The 20,146-nt window shown below is 35.2% G+C and overlaps 1 protein-coding gene across 1 annotated transcript; it reads right to left on the reverse strand.

Moving 5' to 3' along the window:
- Positions 1-369: 369 nt before the first annotated feature.
- On the reverse strand, positions 370-11,695 carry LOC128209793 (uncharacterized). Its single transcript, XM_052914002.1, has 5 exons — positions 11,548-11,695; positions 5,708-5,857; positions 5,173-5,439; positions 2,283-2,373; positions 370-2,032 (listed from the first exon to the last, which is right to left on the reverse strand). Exons 1-5 carry the CDS (start codon positions 11,678-11,680, stop codon positions 1,654-1,656), a joined length of 1,020 nt encoding a protein of 339 aa, XP_052769962.1. The 5' UTR covers positions 11,681-11,695; the 3' UTR covers positions 370-1,653.
- Positions 11,696-20,146: the final 8,451 nt, after the last annotated feature.

The following is a 20,146-nucleotide window of genomic DNA, read 5'->3' on the forward strand; positions in this document are numbered from 1 at the left end:
AGTTGTCGGTTTATGTAAAGGTTATTGTATGAAATGCATTCTATAATTAACATTCTATAATAAAAAAAACCTGACACACAAACACACAAATTGTTAAAATTTATATATTAAAATGACTTTCAATAAAGAAGATCCATCTTATGCGTGTGGAAATTATCCTGCTTATATAAATTAATACGAATACAAGTTTCAAGTTTTATTGTCAATATCGGCAACACAAGAGCCTTTGGCCATGAACAAGTAACATAAAACATATATCACCTGACGTTTTTATTTCCATTCAGTATTTTCTTTTCTTTCACACCTGTTAAATTTCCGTTTGAACTATTGAATAATTTTACCCCCCCCCCCAACTTTTTTGACGTTATTATTATTTTGTAGCACATAGTAACCCGGCACGCAGTATCATCTTAAGTAACATTCATTTGAGTGCTGCTTTGTATTACATAACAAAACCCACATCTGTTGGCAGTTTAAAACATAAAAAACATGATTGAATAGAATTCAGCTTTATTATTACAATTTTGAAATTAATGGGCTTGTATTATTACGGGATATTCCATTACCTTAACACGGATATGTGATATATAATTACATCATAAACTGTAATAAATACAGAATGTTTTAGTTTACATTTTCATAAATTATAACAAAATTGTTCTTCTATCCATGTTTCTTTGAAGGTTAGTGTTAAGTGAACCTGTAAAACATGCACTCCTACTCCCAGATTAGCAGTACCACAATTAATACAATTGTTTTAATTTAGCGAAAAGGATGAATAAATATCGAAGACAATGGTTCTTAAGAAGGATACCGTGATTAGTTTGAAAAAAGGTGCACAAAACAAAGTATTCTACTTTATGAGACGATCGTTGATCACTGTTAATCTTTTAGGACCCACCAGTCATTTGAAAAAAATGTGCGTTTTCATCTTTCAAGTACACGGTTACAATCCACGTGAACTAAAGCCAAACAAAAATACGCTTTGTTTCCGGTATAAGTACTATCATGTAATATGATATATCCATGATATTTGACTCTTGAAGAACAATAACTAAACTTTTAGTTCACATGGTCTTAGTCGGATGAACACCCTTATGGACGAATCTATGAATCTATGAAATACGCTCGGTAGATACGTCCACGAGGTGCCTATCCTTACTTGCAGCCACATTCGATCAACTGGTTTAAGTATTTATCTGTGCGACCCGCGGAAAACGGAATGTATATTACAGTTACTGCTTCCGTGTTGAAACTCTGATTTAATAGTTAATAGGGTACGACATCGAAAACCGGGATATAAATATACGTTTGATTCTATGGGCTGGTGTATTATATAATAGTTTTGATGAATTTTACATACATGTACTCTATTGTGAAAACCTATAATTATTATAGGCACGCTGGTTGGGTTAGCAATACCGAAATTCAAAGACAGTTGTGGTCATCTTTAAATAGTGTATGTACATGTTTATCAATTTCCTTTAAATTACAAAAGATTTGCCATTTTCTAATGTCAGGAAATACATGAAATAAATATGTAATAAATAACAATATAAACATATGGGACGTAAAGTCAGCCCAAAACCATGAGACAATTTTCCGATAAGATTCATCACTGAATCAGTCATACACATGCATGTATGATTATTTTCATACTGTCACACTATGAGTTGTCGTCCCCGAATCTATCGGTGGCAGAGGCATGTTAAACAGATTCTTTTTGACTTCATTTGACACACCAATGTCTAGTTCCGAAACACAGTGAATCTGGTCCGAATGCTGAATGTTTTCGTACTGTGCCCCGTTGGGTAACCCTGATTGTTCAGATGGTCCCCGTGTGGTACCTCCCATCACGGTTGTCTCCCTTGGTAAATGCGTGTCGCCGGGAGGTTTCGTATTCACGGGCATTAAGTATCCGTTCACTTTCAGGGGCGTGTCTCCGCTGTTTGGTGGAGGATGTGTCTCATCTTGATTCATATTGTCATCAACTATATTTTGTTTGCTACCATCTTGTATTCTGTTTGTTCTTCTACAACAATATAATGGTACGTCGAGTTGACTTTTAGCATTACTAAAAATAAAGTCATTTCTTTCTCTATTGTTTAGCATAATATACTAAGATTGTACCTCTCACTGCTTGTTCTTTTATTCTTTTATTATTTATTATACCATACATTTACTTTGATAGGATGACCTACTCGTCTAAAAAAATATATACTTTTATTTGTATTAAACATGATAAAACAAGAAAACACTGGTTCACATTTGAAGTAACTTACCTGGTCAACCACTTGCGAATCCCAAAAACTGCCAGTGGCGTAAGGCCTGCCACAACAATACAGCATATCACCACAGCCGCGATCTCTCCACCTTATAATAAGAAATAAGAAACACGTACATTAACACACCAACATGACAGTATTGTAACGTGCGACGCTAAACAAACACCAACAAATCCCTTCAGAGAAAAGCATGCCACCGGTCTTTATATACACTAACTTCTCTATTCACACAGAGCCCGGGCATTGCTAATTTGCATATTACCAACCAAGTCAACATCCGTTCTATAAACGTACTTCCGTTTCTAACGAAATGCTATGAACGCACATCCGCCGACTACAGCGGACTGTTACATTACTTTGTCGGGGAAACTCAAGAGTAAGACAACTCCGTTCCGGCAGTTGTCAATATCCCACCGCTGCCACCATTTGTAACGTGCGACGCTAAACAAACACCAACAGATCCCTTCAGAGAAAAGCATGCTCGACCCTGAAGGGGTCCACCGGTCTTTATATACACTAACTTCTCTATTCACACAGAGGCCGGGCATTGCTTATTGCGGGCCGCTGCAGCGGCCCGCTATATTAAATACGTGGTGAGTAAAAGGTTTATGGAGACTTAAGAACTTGGTTGAAAATATGCGTCTCCTTTTCCTAAAAAAATCAAGTACTTTTGAGCTGAAAATGTAGATACAGTCAATTTTTCCCTTGAATACATGAGTTGTCGTTCTTACCATAATGGTTGTCTCGTCATTAAATAAACATTAAATTGACATTAATAATGTAGACACAGTCTATCTTTTTTACAGAGTTGTCTTTCGTACGTTTGTTTTCGGAACGTTTCTGGGCACGTACTAAAGTGCTGACGAGTAAGCTGAAGATATTGAAAAAGAGTAGAGTTGCTGACCAAGTGCTGACCATATAGACAAAGAAGGGAAAAAAAATAAGTTTTGAAATTAAAGATTTTTTAAGACTTATTTTGTTTAATTTATTTTATAAACTCCTTAAAGTGTACGTAAAGACAGATGTTTGTGTATTTTTATTGAAAATGGCAGTTCATTGAAATGAATTGAGTAATTATAATTTTTTTTGCTGGTTTGGTAAAAAGATGAGAAGATATCACGGATTAAATCACTTTTTTAGGTGTTTCATTTACCATTGTTTGAACCAATTATTTTAATTGTAAATGTAGCTTTGAATGTAAGTCCAACAACTTGTGGAAAACTATCTGCACTACATCAAAGAACGATCAAAAGAATGTTGTTTGCCAATCCCGTTTCTAGGCACGTACTAAAGTGCTGACGTGTTAGCTGACGATATAGAAATAGAGTAGAGTTGCTGACCATATAGACAAAGAAGGGAAAAAAATAAGTTTTGAAATTAAAGATTTTTTAAGACTTATTTTGTTTAATTTATTTTATATATTCCTTAAAGTGTACGTAAAGACGGATGTTTGTGTGTTTTTATTGAAAATGGCAGTTCATTGAATTGAATTGAGTATTTTTTTTGCTGGTTTGGTGAAAAGATGAGAAGATATCACGGATTAAATCACTTTTTTAGATGTTTCATTTACAATTGTTTGAACCAATTATTTTAATTGTAAATGTAGCTTTGAATGTTAGTCCAACAACTTGTGGAAAACTATCTGCACTACATCTTAGAACGATCAAAAGAATGTTGTTTGCCAATCCATTATTGATCATTTTAAAAGAAATAGATTTCTCTTTAATCTGTTGTATTTTCGAAGTTGTTTTGAGGAAAACAAGGCAAACTGTTGCTAATGAAATGTTCATATGATGTAAAAAATAAAGCATGAATCATTAATGGCGAAATAAGTAATCTTTTCATTTTTATTTATTATTTGTTCACCAACTTGTAAAGTCCATTAAGCCTCAAAGGCGTGTTGTCACATTTCGCACAAAGCCCTTCGGGGTGTTGAATTATTGTATGGTCATTACATTTCATGTATATAGATGACCAATTACTGCCTCATTCAGAATTTAATGACCAATTTCTTAGCTGACCAATGTATGCTTTAGGGAAACTCGATACTGCCGTATTGATAAGTTACTGACCAATTCCTCAGCTGACCAATGTAACATATATGAAAACTTGACTCTGATGCATTGTAAAGTTAGTGTCAATTTACATAGTGATTTAACTAATATGTTATTGAAACTTATTTTCAATATAAGTAACAAAATGTCCCGAGAATTGTTACTGAATATAAAAATGGGTACCAAAATAAAAAAAAAATTGTTACAGCTGTGCTTGTGCAAGAACTGTAACTTTGGTTTGCCTTATTTATGTCTTTTACCGAGTAAGCAAGAGACATATTGATTTAGTGCTGTCTGTCTGTCACAAAACTTTGTCCCCTGTAAAACTCATAGTTGTACTGAAACCTGGAAGAAGTGTTTAATATAAACTGTATTTGTGCATAGACTAATGTTTTACCAAAATATGTCTCTTTTAATTCCTTCATAGCCTTGACTCGACATCAGCCAGCACCAACTTCAAAATATTTACATAGTAGATCTGTCTGTGGGCCCGCTGTGATACTTTGTATCACAGTTTTTCTTGTTTGCATATTACCAACATAGTTAACATCCGGATGTTCTATGAACGTACTTCCGTTTATAACGGAATGCTTTGAACGCACATGCGTCGACTACAGCGAACCGTTACAGTAGTATTCGCCGATTGGCGTGAATAAGTGTGTTTTTCAAAATATTTCAACCTTTTGAAAAGTAAATCTCTGACCCACATACACTGTTACGCCATTCGATGTTTGTAAAGAACGTTACGCACAGAACAAAAAACAAGAAGAATATCCCTTTTAAATCTGAATACTATGAACAATTGAGTTTTAAAATCGCAAACATAGCAACACCTGTTAACTTCCGCGGGGAATCTTCAGTTACTTCTGAGGATGTTGTTGCTTCTTGTTGCGTCACAGCATTCATTAATGACGTCACCGTCTGTGTTGTTGTTGTTGTAGTAGAAGAAGTAGTCGTTTCTTGTGACGTAACAGTTGTCGGTGGCTCAGTTTGTGATGTTGGCCCGGCAACGTTGCACGTATCACAACATTCACTTGGGTCATTGTATGTTATACAGAGCAAAGACAAACAAGCGGAAGCTCTGTCCCCGTACCTGCACTCTACATAAATTTATGATTGTTATTAGCATAAACGAAATATAAAAAACAAAACACCTAAATTAGTTTGCAGAATGTACTAACATGATGTTTAGATTGTTCGCACCATATCTTTGCATTTAAACAATAAGGATTCATTGAACGTTTTGAATTGTTTCATTACGTTTCCAAATGAAATTAATAATACAGGCGGGCAGGTTCGTGCCTTTCTCGGTGACGTTTACAAGGAAATAACGTCAATGTAGTTAAAATGATGTAACAGAGATCGTACGTGTGTCTGTCGTCTCCGCTCCGTTACAGGAATCACAGCACTGCGTTTCAAACGCGGCGTCGTAACACTCGCCGTTGTTAGCCGCCACCAATACAGCGCATGTCTGACCGTCACGCACCGTGCCTATGGCGTCACCGCTTGGACATGAAACTTATAATAAAGCAGTGTTTTTGTAGTTTAGCTTATCTTTGTAATTATTGTTAAAATCATAAAGTAAGCGACCAGTGTCCGTTGTCGAGTTGGCACTTTACGTTGCACTGACGTTGGATTGTGGTTAAATAGTGTCACAACGACACCAACGTCCAACGTCGGACTGGGATCCAATCCTTACCTGAATAAAGTCAATGTCCATTTGATATCGCTTTCCGACATCAGTGTAATATTAATATTCAGACTTTACAGATGATATATCAACAAACTTATCTGTCGTTGGCCAAAACAACCACTGGCGGTTCCAGGGGAACGCACCCGCCTCCAACAAAAAACTGTCCAAGTTCACTTTTTACAATATACAATTACCATGAATTACGATATAGGGGAAAAGGGTAATAAAATACGTCCAAAATGCACCATTTCGGACTAGAACTTGTTAACCCATAATTGCCAACTGTTTAAACCAAATAAATTGCGGTTCAGAGGAAAGGCCGCTAATCGAAAGGTTATACCCTTAAGATACGACCCTCTTATGTAAAATCCTGGACCCGCCCCTGACAACTGCTACGCGAAAAACGTGGTGGATTTTATGTTAATCATGGCGTTTGTAGTTTGTGAACTGTGAAGATGACAGCAGCCTTATGCTTGATCGGTTTATAATGAAACTTGAGTCAGAGTAACAAATCAGAGTAATTATCTTTATGAAATGTAGGTCGATTTCAAGTCCTGTCGGGTTAGGGTTCATTCCTGTCGGGTTAGGGTTAGGGTTCATTCCTGTCGGGTTAGGGTTAGGGTTCATTCCTGTCGGGTTAGGGTTAGGGTTCATTCCTGTCGGGTTAGGGTTAGGGTTCATTCCTGTCGGGTTAGGGTTAGGGTTCATTCCTGTCGGGTTAGGGTTAGGGTTCATTCCTGTCGGGTAAGGGTTAGGGTTCATTCCTGTCGGGTTAGGGTTAGGGTTCATTCCTGTCGGGTTAGGGTAAGGGTTCATTCCTGTCGGGTTAGGGTTAGGGTTCATTCCTGTCGGGTTAGGGTTAGGGTTCATTCCTGTCGGGTTAGGGTAAGGGTTCATTCCTGTCGGGTTAGGGTTAGGGTTCATTCCTGTCGGGTTAGGGTTAGGGTTCATTCCTGTCGGGTTCATTCCAGGCCACTGTCAAATAAATTAGAACTGCAAAAACAACAAACAATACATGCAGAATTTTCATTGTTTAATTAACAAATTATGGAGGATGCTCAGAAAGATTGTCATCATTGAATCTAGGTCAAGTCCTTTTTGGTCATGCCAGCCTCTAAGGCTAGTTACACTTGTATGTCGGCCACGCAATCTTTATTGACTCATAGTTAGTCCGAATGTTTGTCCACACTGAATTCCAAGTACGAGTCATATCGGATAAAAAGTCAATGTTTTAAATTAGTTGCCATGAAACATATTTTTTTTGTAATTCAGTACTAGTTACTGTTCCCCCATGTTTATGTATTTATAAGCTTAGAAATATGTCTGCCTTTATTTCATTTGGAAAAAAAATGTGTGCGAGAGTGTGTGTGTGTGGGGGGGTGGGGGGGGGGCTATAAATTTTCTTAGATGACTGTTTGACCGTTGACTATCTGTTCATACTCTTTTTTAATTCATAAGGGACCATATACACGTGTTTCAAGACAACTAGGAACACGATGGTAACAATTCGTGAACATGTGAATGTTACGAATAAACGCCGTTCTCGGACATTCCCGGACATTCCCGGACAGTTCCGGACATTCCCGGACAGTTCCGGACCGATACGCAAATACAGACCTTAGTTCAACATTTTTATTTGAATCAATAACATTTAAGATGCGGCGGAAAAAGAGAGAGCGGGCGGGACGAAACTCTAGCAATTAATTTATAGTCGCTTTACAAAGCAAAAAGAACTTTGTCATGATTTTATTTAAAACAATTTTCTGTAAGTCTCAAAACTCTATTGTCACATCTATATGACGAGATATACTCCAGTGAGAGAAATTAAATCAGGGGGAATATGTGTATATACAAACACATGCCAACCCTCTGGGTTAAATTTGCACCACATTTGGACGTGGGGTAAACTTACCCCCGTGGGTATTTTATGTTATATAAACACAACACCTGATTTGCCCCGGAGGCAAGGGTTTTCAGCAAATATTCAACATTATTACAAAGTTTATAGGAAGAAAATGGTTACAAAATTCATTATTCTTTATTCTATAAAATCCTTTGCCGAAATTTCTCAGCAAAATATTTATAAAAAGCGACTGATAAGTTTTATAACTTGTCACGTAAATGAACAACTATGAACAATTGAAATTTTAAGTTTTCTACATGGTGAGAGGACACAGGAACTTTTTATATTAGTTTATCTTTTTTTATTGCGGGATGGCGTTACTAAAGCGAAAAATGATAGTATTACCTATAAATACTTACAACCCACCATACTTATAATAGCTTTAAAATACATGTGATATATGGCGTTTTTTCAAATACTATCGTTTTTTTATTAAGAAACCAAACATGTTTTCATCTGTCATTTAAACGCGTCCGAAAAATACATAATACATATGTTGAGCATATAAGCGCAGCATATGCAATGAGATTATTACACGAATGATACCAAAACAAAAATAGTGTGATTAGCTTGAATTTTTAAAAAGGAATTGTTTGAGAAACTGGGGTCAGGTTTCGCAGGAGTTCGTGTCCTCTGTGTTGGATTTTAAATAGCAGAATTATGAGCAAAATTTATAATTTCAACAGAAATTTCGACAGTGCAAAAAAAAAAGTTGTCAAAATCGAATGTTTGTGTTAATTATGTATTCAAACTCCATCGACAGTTCTTTCTGTCAGATAGATGGGAAGTAAGAGGCGTCTAAGGCAGTTAATTTATCTCTTTATTCATGGATATAGAAACGAAGATGGAGTGTACCTTAAAAGGCTTAAATGCTTTACTTTTTAAAAATATATTTTAAATCGGAGATTAAATTAATTGTAAATTAGGGTTTTATTTCCATGAAAATCCTACCAAAACATGTTCATTTAAGGGATATGATCGACGTGGGTGACCCCTAACTCTAGACGATTCTTAAAGGGGCTAGACACCAGATGGTCCCAAAATCGGCAAGTACATTATTTCCTGACAAAACAAGCCGGTTCATAGTCTGTATATTTAGCATATATAAAAGTCACGTGATTAGTTCAGATACTGTGACTGACGTGGTAGACAAACCCAGTAAATTTCGAAATGAAAAAAATACGTACAAACTGCGAAAGATACATGTGTCGTAGGCGAGGTAATACATCAGTAAGTAAGATTGTATGCGTTGTACACAACGATATAAAAAATATTTTAGTTTTTGACAAGTTTCATTTTTCTTGCGATTATGTCCTCTGGTGTCTAGTCCCTTTAAGTGATGGGATTCAAGTGTGTGAGCGATATTGGACCATCACGATATTGTATTCAACCAGTAGCAGGGGCGTTTACGAATCCTTTTTTGAATTAAAACCATCCCCGAATTGTCTGTCATTTTAAACCGTCTTGCACTGAAAACTCGCAATGCATATCATTGTATATTCTTCGATGAGTTTTATAAAATAATTACTTCCAAACGAAAGCATTGATAGGGCAAATGTTTTTAATATTGCACATAGCAGGGTTTATTACCATTTCAGCAGAAAAAGAATAAGACGTGTTTATTATTTAACAGAAACATAATGAAAATACTTCAACTCTTAAAAAACATGAATGAGTATAAGCGGTATTATACCGTCCATAGCTACGCATATAATTAAGTTAACACGTCAAATGACACTGATATACCAGTAAAATGCGAATGAAAATATTTGAACAAACCATGTTTAAAAAAAGGTCGTGCCAGTTTAAGGCTCCTCTTCGAACAGTTGAATTGTGATTGTATCAGCACGTCACAACTACATAAATAGACAATTATTAATCTTTGACACGTATTTGTTTCCTTACTGAACAAACAGGGGGAGTCTCGCCCAGCTCTGTAGAAACTGTTAAATAAGCCGACATGATGGGTTTCACTGTTTAAGATTTCAAGTTTAACAAAAGCACGCTTATTTGTAATTTGGATTTAATAACAACAAAAATCAAATAACAATTTGGGTCCAATGGATTCGATTGTATTTACTAAAACGCTCATGTCAAAATAGGGAGAGAAATAATGATTGATGCTTAAATGAGTATTAATTTAAAAATTAAGCAATTTATCTTTTAGAATTTCTTAAATTTCAAGACGATCATGTTAAAGAGAAATGAATATCAATATATTGGATTTGACTTTCGACCTTGTAGTTTCTGTTACGGATAAGTACTAGAATTTCTCTATTAAAACCCAAATAGCTGACTTTAAATGCCTGTAAGTTGCTCATGAAAAGTCATCACAATGCTTTCTATTTCCATACATAGGTTTAAGGTTTAAGGTTTCAGTCTATTCAAGACACGATTGTGGATACATGTTTAAAGCACATGTAATGTATAAGACATGGGCCGATTGTTCCGAATCAGAACTTTGTTAAAGTAGGCAACGTTGTTAACATGTTTCGTTGTTAACTTTCAACTCGTTACTGCACTTGAAATTTAAAGCTGCGTTCTCCCAGCTTTGACGTTTTGACAACTTATATATATATATATATTTGTCTTGGAATAAGTCATTTTTGCGTAAACGTCTGGAAACCAGTGATATAAGATCAGATCGCAGTTGGTCATACACCGTTCTAAAATTAATGTTTTATGGCTAAAAGCGTTACTTGACGCTTTAAGAAAAACGAGTTTTCGGCAGTATTCCTAACAATTGAGATTTTTTTTCTTTTGTGAGTTATCTTTTATGACTGAATTGAAGGCATTAATGACAAAATCAGTTGTTTCTGAGACAAAAAGAAAAGAAAAGAATAGACATGTTTCAGCTGTACTTGCTTATACATAAATAGGTGAGCACATCGTCAAATACTTCACATTAAAAATACAATCATGTTGTTAACTGAATGATAGGCCCCAGTTTTACACTTATATCTCCATTTAAATGTGAAACACCTTTAGAAGCAATTGTTCTTGTATTAATACATTCATCCATAGCCCACATCTGGCACATACCAAAGTCAAACTATGGTGTCCACTTCGATGTATGATGTCTGGACGTCAAACACGTATAAATGGAATGATTTTCAAACAAAAATTTCTAACGATTTATTATACGCAGGCAAATTCTTAAATTGTAATCTGTTAAGTAAATGAATGTATGAAATATTTCATGAATGAATTAACGAACGAGCGAGCGAGCGCACGAACAAACGAACGAACGAACAAACGATTGAACGAACAAACGATCGCATGAACGAATGGATGAATACATAAACTTAGGAATAAAGGAATTAATAAAAAAAAATGCGATCGAACTGACGAACGGATGAATGCATTACCTGAATTAATTACTAAATGAAGGAAGAAAGGAACGAGCGAATGAATGAAGTAAATCAAATAAACGGACGAGAGCTGTATTAAAATAATTCATAAAACACTTCCAAACATTTCCTGTAAATAACTATACGATATGTTCGTTAATTCAAGTAATAAAGATGGACTGAGTTGACTTGCGTCGAACCGTAATAATTTAAATCATAAAAATAGAATGCAATTTAATTTGTATTTGATAAATACATGTACCTGCGCATAATCCCGATTTTGTAAACAGTAAAATCTCCAACATCAAAAGAACAATCACACCATTATGTCTACGATTCATATCCATCTGAACTAATATTATGCTAATTAAAATATGAATATTTCTCTTAATCATATAGTCAGCAACATGGTTTCATTTTAAAAAACATCCTCGGTACTGATTTTCAATATGCTGAAGTAGTTACAGTATGGGTTAAAGGCACAGTCGATCCTCTTCAATGTATTAGTTTAAACAGTTGAAACGTATTGATCTTTTCTTTGCTATGAGGGAAGATTGCTGTAACTCAAGATCGTGTCCGCTTCATGGATCAACATCGGGGCCTCTTAGGTGAGAGGCGGACACCTATATTAAAAACAAGCCACTCGTCCATTTCAAGATTAAACTTTTATCTACGTATATTGTCATAACTGGTCTAAGGAATATGAAATGTTCAAAAAGGTTTTCGAAACGGTTTAAGATTTTCAGAATCAAATTTGAATTATTAAAATTAAATTATTTAAACACATTTTTTGTATACATTTAATACAATTTTATTTTTAAACATGTAATACAACGAGTTTAGTACGACACTTTATATGCGATGCTATTTTGTACGATATTATGCCATGCGGTTTTGAGCGATACTATACAATGAGATTTTGTACGATACATTACAATGACGTTTTGAGCGATTCCATACAATGAGGTTTTGTACTATACTATACAATGAGGTTTCGTACGATACTATACAATGAGGTTTTGTACTATACTATGCAATGAGGTTTCGTGCTATACTATACAATGAGGTTTTGTACTATACTATGCAATGAGGTTTCGTGCTATACTATACAATGAGGTTTTGTACTATACTATGCAATGAGGTTTCGTACGATACTATACAATGAGGTTTTGTACGATACTATACAATGAGGTTTTGAGCGATACTATATAATGAGGTTTTGTACGATACTATACAATGAGGTTTTGTACGATACTATACAATGAGGTTTTGTACTATACTATACAATGAGGTTTCGTACTATACTATACAATGAGGTTTTGTACTATATTATGCAATGAGGTTTCGTGCTATACTATACAATGAGGTTTTGTACTATACTATGCAATGAGGTTGTGTACGATACTATACAATGAGGTTTCGTGCTATACTATACAATGAGGTTGTGTACTATACTATGCAATGAGGTTGTGTACGATACTATGCAATGAGGTTTCGTGCTTTACTATACAATGAGGTTTTGTACTATACTATGCAATGAGGTTGTGTACGATACTATGCAATGAGGTTTCGTGCTATACTATACAATGAGGTTTTGTACTATACTATGCAATGAGGTTGTGTACGATACTATACAATGAGGTTTCGTGCTATACTATACAATGAGGTTGTGTACTATACTATGCAATGAGGTTGTGTACGATACTATACAATGAGGTTTCGTGCTATACTATACAATGAGGTTTTGTACTATACTATACAATGAGGTTTTGTACTATACTATGCAATGAGGTTTCGTGCTATACTATACAATGAGGTTTCGTACGATACTATACAATGAGGTTTTGTACTATACTATACAATGAGGTTTCGTGCTTTACTATACAATGAGGTTTCGTACTATACTATACAATGAGGTTTCGTACTATACTATACAATGAGGTTTTGTACTATACTATACAATGAGGTTTCGTACTATACTATACAATGAGGTTTTGTACTATACTATACAATGAGGTTTTGTACTATACTATACAATGAGGTTTTGTGCTTTACTATACAATGAGGTTTTGTACTATACTATACAATGAGGTTTCGTACGATACTATACAATGAGGTTTTGTACTATACTATACAATGAGGTTTCGTGCTTTACTATACAATGAGGTTTCGTGCTATACTATACAATGAGATTTCGTACGATACTATACAATGAGGTTTCGTGCTATACTATACAATGAGGTTTTGTACTATACTATACAATGAGGTTTCGTGCTATACTATACAATGAGGTTTCGTGCTTTACTATACAATGAGGTTTCGTGCTTTACTATACATTGAGGTTTCGTACGATACTATACAATGAGGTTTCGTGCTTTACTATACAATGAGGTTTTGTACTATACTATACAATGAGGTTTCGTGCTTTACTATACAATGAGGTTTTGTACTATACTATACAATGAGGTTTCGTACGATACTATACAATGAGGTTTCGTGCTATACTATACAATGAGGTTTTGTACTATACTATACAATGAGGTTTCGTGCTATACTATACAATGAGGTTTCGTGCTTTACTATACAATGAGGTTTCGTGCTTTACTATACAATGAGGTTTCGTACGATACTATACAATGAGGTTTCGTGCTTTACTATACAATGAGGTTTTGTACTATACTATACAATGAGGTTTTGTACTATACTATGCAATGAGGTTTCGTGCTTTACTATACAATGAGGTTTTGTACTATACTATACAATGAGGTTTTGTACTATACTATGCAATGAGGTTGTGTACTATACGATGAGGTTTCGTGCTTTACTATACAATGAGGTTTCGTACGATACTATACAATGAGGTTTCGTGCTTTACTATACAATGAGGTTTTGTACTATACTATACAATGAGGTTTTGTACTATACTATGCAATGAGGTTTCGTGCTTTACTATACAATGAGGTTTTGTACTATACTATACAATGAGGTTTTGTACTATACTATGCAATGAGGTTGTGTACTATACGATGAGGTTTCGTGCTTTACTATACAATGAGGTTTCGTACGATACTATACAATGAGGTTTCGTGCTTTACTATACAATGAGGTTTTGTACTATACTATACAATGAGGTTTTGTACTATACTATGCAATGAGGTTTCGTGCTTTACTATACAATGAGGTTTTGTACTATACTATACAATGAGGTTTTGTACTATACTATGCAATGAGGTTGTGTACTATACGATGAGGTTTCGTGCTTTACTATACAATGAGGTTTCGTACGATACTATACAATGAGGTTTCGTGCTTTACTATACAATGAGGTTTTTGTACTATACTATACAATGAGGTTTTGTACTATACTATACAATGAGGTTTTGTACTATACTATACAATGAGGTTTTGTACTATACTATACAATGAGGTTTTGTACTATACTATGCAATGAGGTTGTGTACTATACGATGAGGTTTCGTGCTTTACTATACAATGAGGTTTCGTACGATACTATACAATGAGGTTTCGTGCTTTACTATACAATGAGGTTTTGTACTATACTATACAATGAGGTTTTGTACTATACTATGCAATGAGGTTGTGTACTATACGATGAGGTTTCGTGCTTTACTATACAATGAGGTTTCGTACGATACTATACAATGAGGTTTCGTGCTTTACTATACAATGAGGTTTTGTACTATACTATACAATGAGGTTTTGTACTATACTATACAATGAGGTTTTGTACTATACTATACAATGAGGTTTTGTACTATACTATACAATGAGGTTTTGTACGATACTATACGATGAGGTTTCGTGCTTTACTATGCAATGAGGTTTTGTGCTTTACTATACAATGAGGTTTTGTACTATACTATGCAATGAGGTTTTGTACTATACTATACAATGAGGTTTTGTACTATACTATACAATGAGGTTTTGTACTATACTATACAATGAGGTTTTGTACTATACTATACAATGAGGTTTTGTACGATACTATACGATGAGGTTTCGTGCTTTACTATGCAATGAGGTTTTGTGCTTTACTATACAATGAGGTTTTGTACTATACTATACGATGAGGTTTCGTGCTTTACTATGCAATGAGGTTTTGTGCCATACTATGCAATGAGTAATGAGATCGAAACAAAAATGCAATCCGTCCAAGTATATTAATATTTGCATAACGTAGGTAGGCCAGTATCAAACCTTATTCCTTATTACAAGGAATTCCAAATTACGATCTTTGACCTTTTATATTCGTAAGACTATATAATATCGAATGTAAATTGATATAAGGTATTGGACGGTAAGTAGGTTTTTCATCTTCAGGAAATAAAACGTTTTTAATGATGTCAAAATATTTTGAAAAGGGCAATGCAAAGAGGAGGGCGTTTCGTCATTAGATTTTGCAAACATTTAGTCCTTTCATTAAAATTTAAAACTCGGAAACTAAAGAAGACATATCACGATGCAGATTTGAAGGCGAACATTGGACTGCGACAGAACTTAACGATTTCAGGTCTTAATAATAGAGTTGTAACGCACTTGATTTTGTTTTGTTTGTTGTCGTGAATGCGTTTAAGAAAACATTTTCTAACTGGTTCCATTCCCTTCGATTCTGTGCTGAGGCTTTTAAAATTGCACTTATAATACACCATTTAATTAAATATTCCATCTAAATTTATTAATTATCGATTTTGTGATAAATGCTTTAATTGGTATTTCTTTAAGAAAAGTTTTAAAATAAGTTGACAGATGAATATATCGGTCGTTTCTTTTGTTATAAATGATAATAGCTAAACATAAGAGTAAACTTAACATTTTAAACACACCCATTTGAACAAAGAAATTACTTTTGAAATCATGTTATTAACATTAAAACAGGAACTTAAAGACTGTTGCAGGTAAAACGAACGCCAATTCAATAAGGTAAGTTTGTGAATCATCAAGTTTGAGAATCATCAAGTTTGTGAATCATCAAATTTGTGAATCATCAAGTTTGTGAATCATCAAGATTGTTTATCATCAAGTTTGTGAATCATCAAGTTTGAGAATCATCAAGTTTGTGAATCATCATATCACTGAGAACGCCTTGTCAGAAACTTGCTAGCATGCATTAAGGTACTGCATTGCCAAACTATGATGGACTTGACCTTTGACCTACACACATCATATGTATTCCCTAACATCGAGATGTCAAGTCATCGAAAATCAGTGTGTTAGGTTTTCTAAAGCTTTCTAACATGGAAATACTTATAGTAATATAGGCCAATTTCACTCTGCCCATCAACAAATGTAAGCTTCAGTCTGGAACTTTACAGCAAACAAAAGCAGCCAATTGTATACCACTTTGACAAGTTGTCCGTGTATGTGTATGTAAGCTTATTTATACTCGCACTTGGGCCTTGTCCATTCGGCAAGTGCTCCGTTAAGATTGTTAGTCATTTTAGGTTTTTGGAGCATAGTGCACAGACAGAATGTAACCCTGGTTAGAGTACCCTGGTTTCATTAACGTGCACCAGCGTATAGCATTGTCACACGGGACCCTCATTTAACGTCCCTCCCGGAAGACGATAAGTATTTTTTTAGTGATGCGACGGGGAATCGAACCTGCGCCCCGTGGATTGATAGCCAAGTGTGTTAACACTAGACCACAGATCCGCCACATTTCGGCTAGTTAACTCATTAAAACGATTTGATTGGTCAGTAATTATTATTGGATGAATATTGACCGATCAATCAACATTTTGGATAACTTTGATCAAACCGAAAACTTAACCGATTCCCATACACTTGGCTACAGATGTTAGAAAATGTAGATGGTGTGACGAAGAGTGAAATGGTACACTTCAAGTAGGAGCTTGCCAAGATGTCCGACGGACGGAAAGGAAAGACGCAGTCGGTAAACTGTCCCTTAAACTTCTCTCTTGGTTTAGATATCTTGGTATTATACCATACACTGATTTGCCACTAACCGAAACATCAACTAGGCCTTAGTTTCGAACGATGTGTATGAACGAAAGGAACTAATGAACAAATATTTTTCAATATTATAGACAACGCTAGGTGTTATTAAATGTTAGGCATTTTGTGAGTTTAGTCTATAAAAGTTAGATTTGCTCATACATCGTGGACCCACTATTGAAGTATCATGGTCCTGGGCCAAACTCTTATGCAGAAAAGTTTTCGGAACTACATTGGCCTTACATGCAATTTTATCTTGGTCCCAGTTCAACTAGGTCAAGTATTTCTTAAGGCACTGGATGTGACATTGACCATTAGACCCTAATCTTCTTGTCTAGCGCTTCATGAGTAATTGTCTCAACGCATTTATAACCATACCCTTCACCTTTTACCCCGAAACAGATTGGGGTAATCACGGTCCTAGGTCAAACAGTTCTTGAATAATTGAGCAATAATTGACATATTTACAAATACTGGCAGAGACCTTGACCTTTTAACAAAACACAGTGGGGTCATCTTTGTGACAGGGTTAAGCTACCAGTGAAGTTTCATGATCAAATGTAAAATCTTTGAAATAGTTTCCAAACAGACAAGCAATGGCCTACCACAGACAGACCGACGTTTGCGAACACACGCATGCACACACGCACACATGCACGCACGCACACACATTATTATATGCCCAATATTTGATTATAAATTGACAGTATTCGGTAAAGAAACAGCAGTGTTTTACAAGGCATTATTTCAAGACAAGTAGAAAATGTTTTTATGTATTTATTTGACATGTAAACTTCAATTTTGTTGCAAAAACCTATATTTATATTCACAATATATTAACATATGACTTAACACATGTATATTTAATATTTTTGTAAGTTAACTGTACATGTACCTTCAGATAAAAATGAATTCCTAACCAAGGAATGAGAATGTAATGCTTTTGTCTTTTGTTGTAAGGTTAGAAGGTTTCCTCAAATGAATAATGTTCAAACGTAAATGTACAAAAGATTTAACCCTACTTCCATCATTGACCATCAAGTCTTACTCAAGATGTTGGACGGAAACCATTTTTCTATTTTCAGTGACAGTGATCTTGACCCCCCCCCCCCCCCCCCCAAAAAAAAGCAATCCAAACCTAGCTTTTCAAAAAAGCTACATATACATATACACAAACCTTTTGGCAGGAAAGCTATTTTTTGACAAGAAATGACATCCCCACTCTTATAACCAGGTTTGTCGATGATGGAAACGTGGTTAAAAAGTATATAGTTAAGGTCCACATGTTTTAAATTAATTTTGGATTTGAACCTTAAGTCGTAAGTATTGTTTTATCAATTAAGTCAACGAATCAAACGAGTTAAACACGATAATGCATATTTTTTTTATGGTATTAAACGCATCATTAGCAAAGGAGTGACCACAAGCAGTACCTGTCCTCTTGTAAGTGTAAGAAGCTCAAATAGATATGACACCAGAGTTTCCTATGATTAAAATAGAATGGTGACACCCTAAGTTGGACAAGCTGTGATGGTCTATGGACCTTTCAAGATAGCTGAGGTTTCTGTTGACGATGTTGCACCACGCAGGTGAGAGTTTTCGTCCACACATTACCTCCAAAAATGGAACGGTAACAAGTAGAGTGGCCATAAACATTCTATAACTACCATGCAAATCTATTTTAAGGCTATTCCTTTATTCTGCACACAATTTATTAAAGGTTGTCCTTGACAACATGGTTCAAAATGTGCAATCCTTCAATGATACTTATTATGGCAAATGACAGAAAAAATATACGGGTCAAAAATACAACAATACAACCATTTTTCTATTTTCAGCAACAGTGACCTTGACCTTGAATCTAGGGACCCCAAACGCAGTCCCATGAAAGGTATCCATAAACTCTTAAATATGTAGATCCTGACTAAAATTATTCAGTTTCAACCGTTTTCTATTTTTAGTAACAGTGACCTTGAATCTAGGGACCCCAAAACGCAATCCCATAAAAGTATCCATAAACTCTTCCTATGGACCAAGTTTGGTCAAGAAATGTCAACCATAACTAAAGTTATTCAGTTTGAACCATTTTTCTATTTTTAGAAACAGTGACCTTGACCCTAGGGACCCCAAATGCATTCCCATGAAAGGTATCCATAAACTCTTCCTATAGACCAAGTTTGGTCAAGATATGTCAACCCTAACTAAAGTTATTCAGTTTCAACCGTTTTTCTATTATTAGTAACAGTGACCTTGACCTTGGGGACCCAATCGCAATCCCATGAAAGGTACCCATAAACTCTTTCTATAGACCAAGCTTAGTAAAGATATGTCAACCCTTACTAAAGTTATTCAGTTTCAACCGTTTTTCTAATTTCAGTAACAGTGACCTTGAACTTGACCCTAGGGACCCCAAACGCAATCCCATGAAAGATATCCATAAACTCTTCCTATTGACCAAGTTTGGTCAAGATATGTCAACCCTTACTAAAGTTATTCAGTTTCAACCGTTTTTCTATTTTTAGTAACAGTGACCTTGACATTGACCCTAAACGCAATCCGGTGAAAGGTCTCCATAAACTCTTCCTATTAACTAAGTTTAGTCAAGATATGTCATCCCTAAAACTTAAGTTATTCAGTTTCAACCTCTTTTCTACTTTTAGTAACAGTGACCTTGACCTTGACACTAGGGACCCCAAACGCAATACCATAAAAGGTCTCCATAAACTTTTCCTCCAGACCAAGTTTAGTCAAGTTATGTCTTCCCTTACTAAAGTTATTCAGTTTCAACCGTTTTTCTATTTTAAGTAACAGTGACCGTGACCCTAGGGACCCCAAACGCAATCCCATGAAAGGTCTCCATAAACTCTTCCTATAGGCCAAGTTTA

The sequence above is a fragment of the Mya arenaria genome, chromosome 11, assembly GCF_026914265.1.
Source record: "Mya arenaria isolate MELC-2E11 chromosome 11, ASM2691426v1".
In the NCBI taxonomy this organism is placed as follows: domain Eukaryota; kingdom Metazoa; phylum Mollusca; class Bivalvia; order Myida; family Myidae; genus Mya; species Mya arenaria.

Bases quoted from the DNA above. Each gene is read 5' to 3' on its own strand.
- LOC128209793 (XM_052914002.1), bottom strand. From the start codon at position 11,680: ATGATTAAGAGAAATATTCATATTTTAATTAGCATAATATTAGTTCAG. The intron at 2,374-5,172 runs GTGTTGCTATGT...TCTTATTATAAG, and splicing joins TTCCCCGCGGAAGTTAACAG to GTGGAGAGATCGCGGCTGTG. The intron at 2,033-2,282 runs GTAAGTTACTTC...ATATTGTTGTAG, and splicing joins ATTCGCAAGTGGTTGACCAG to AAGAACAAACAGAATACAAG.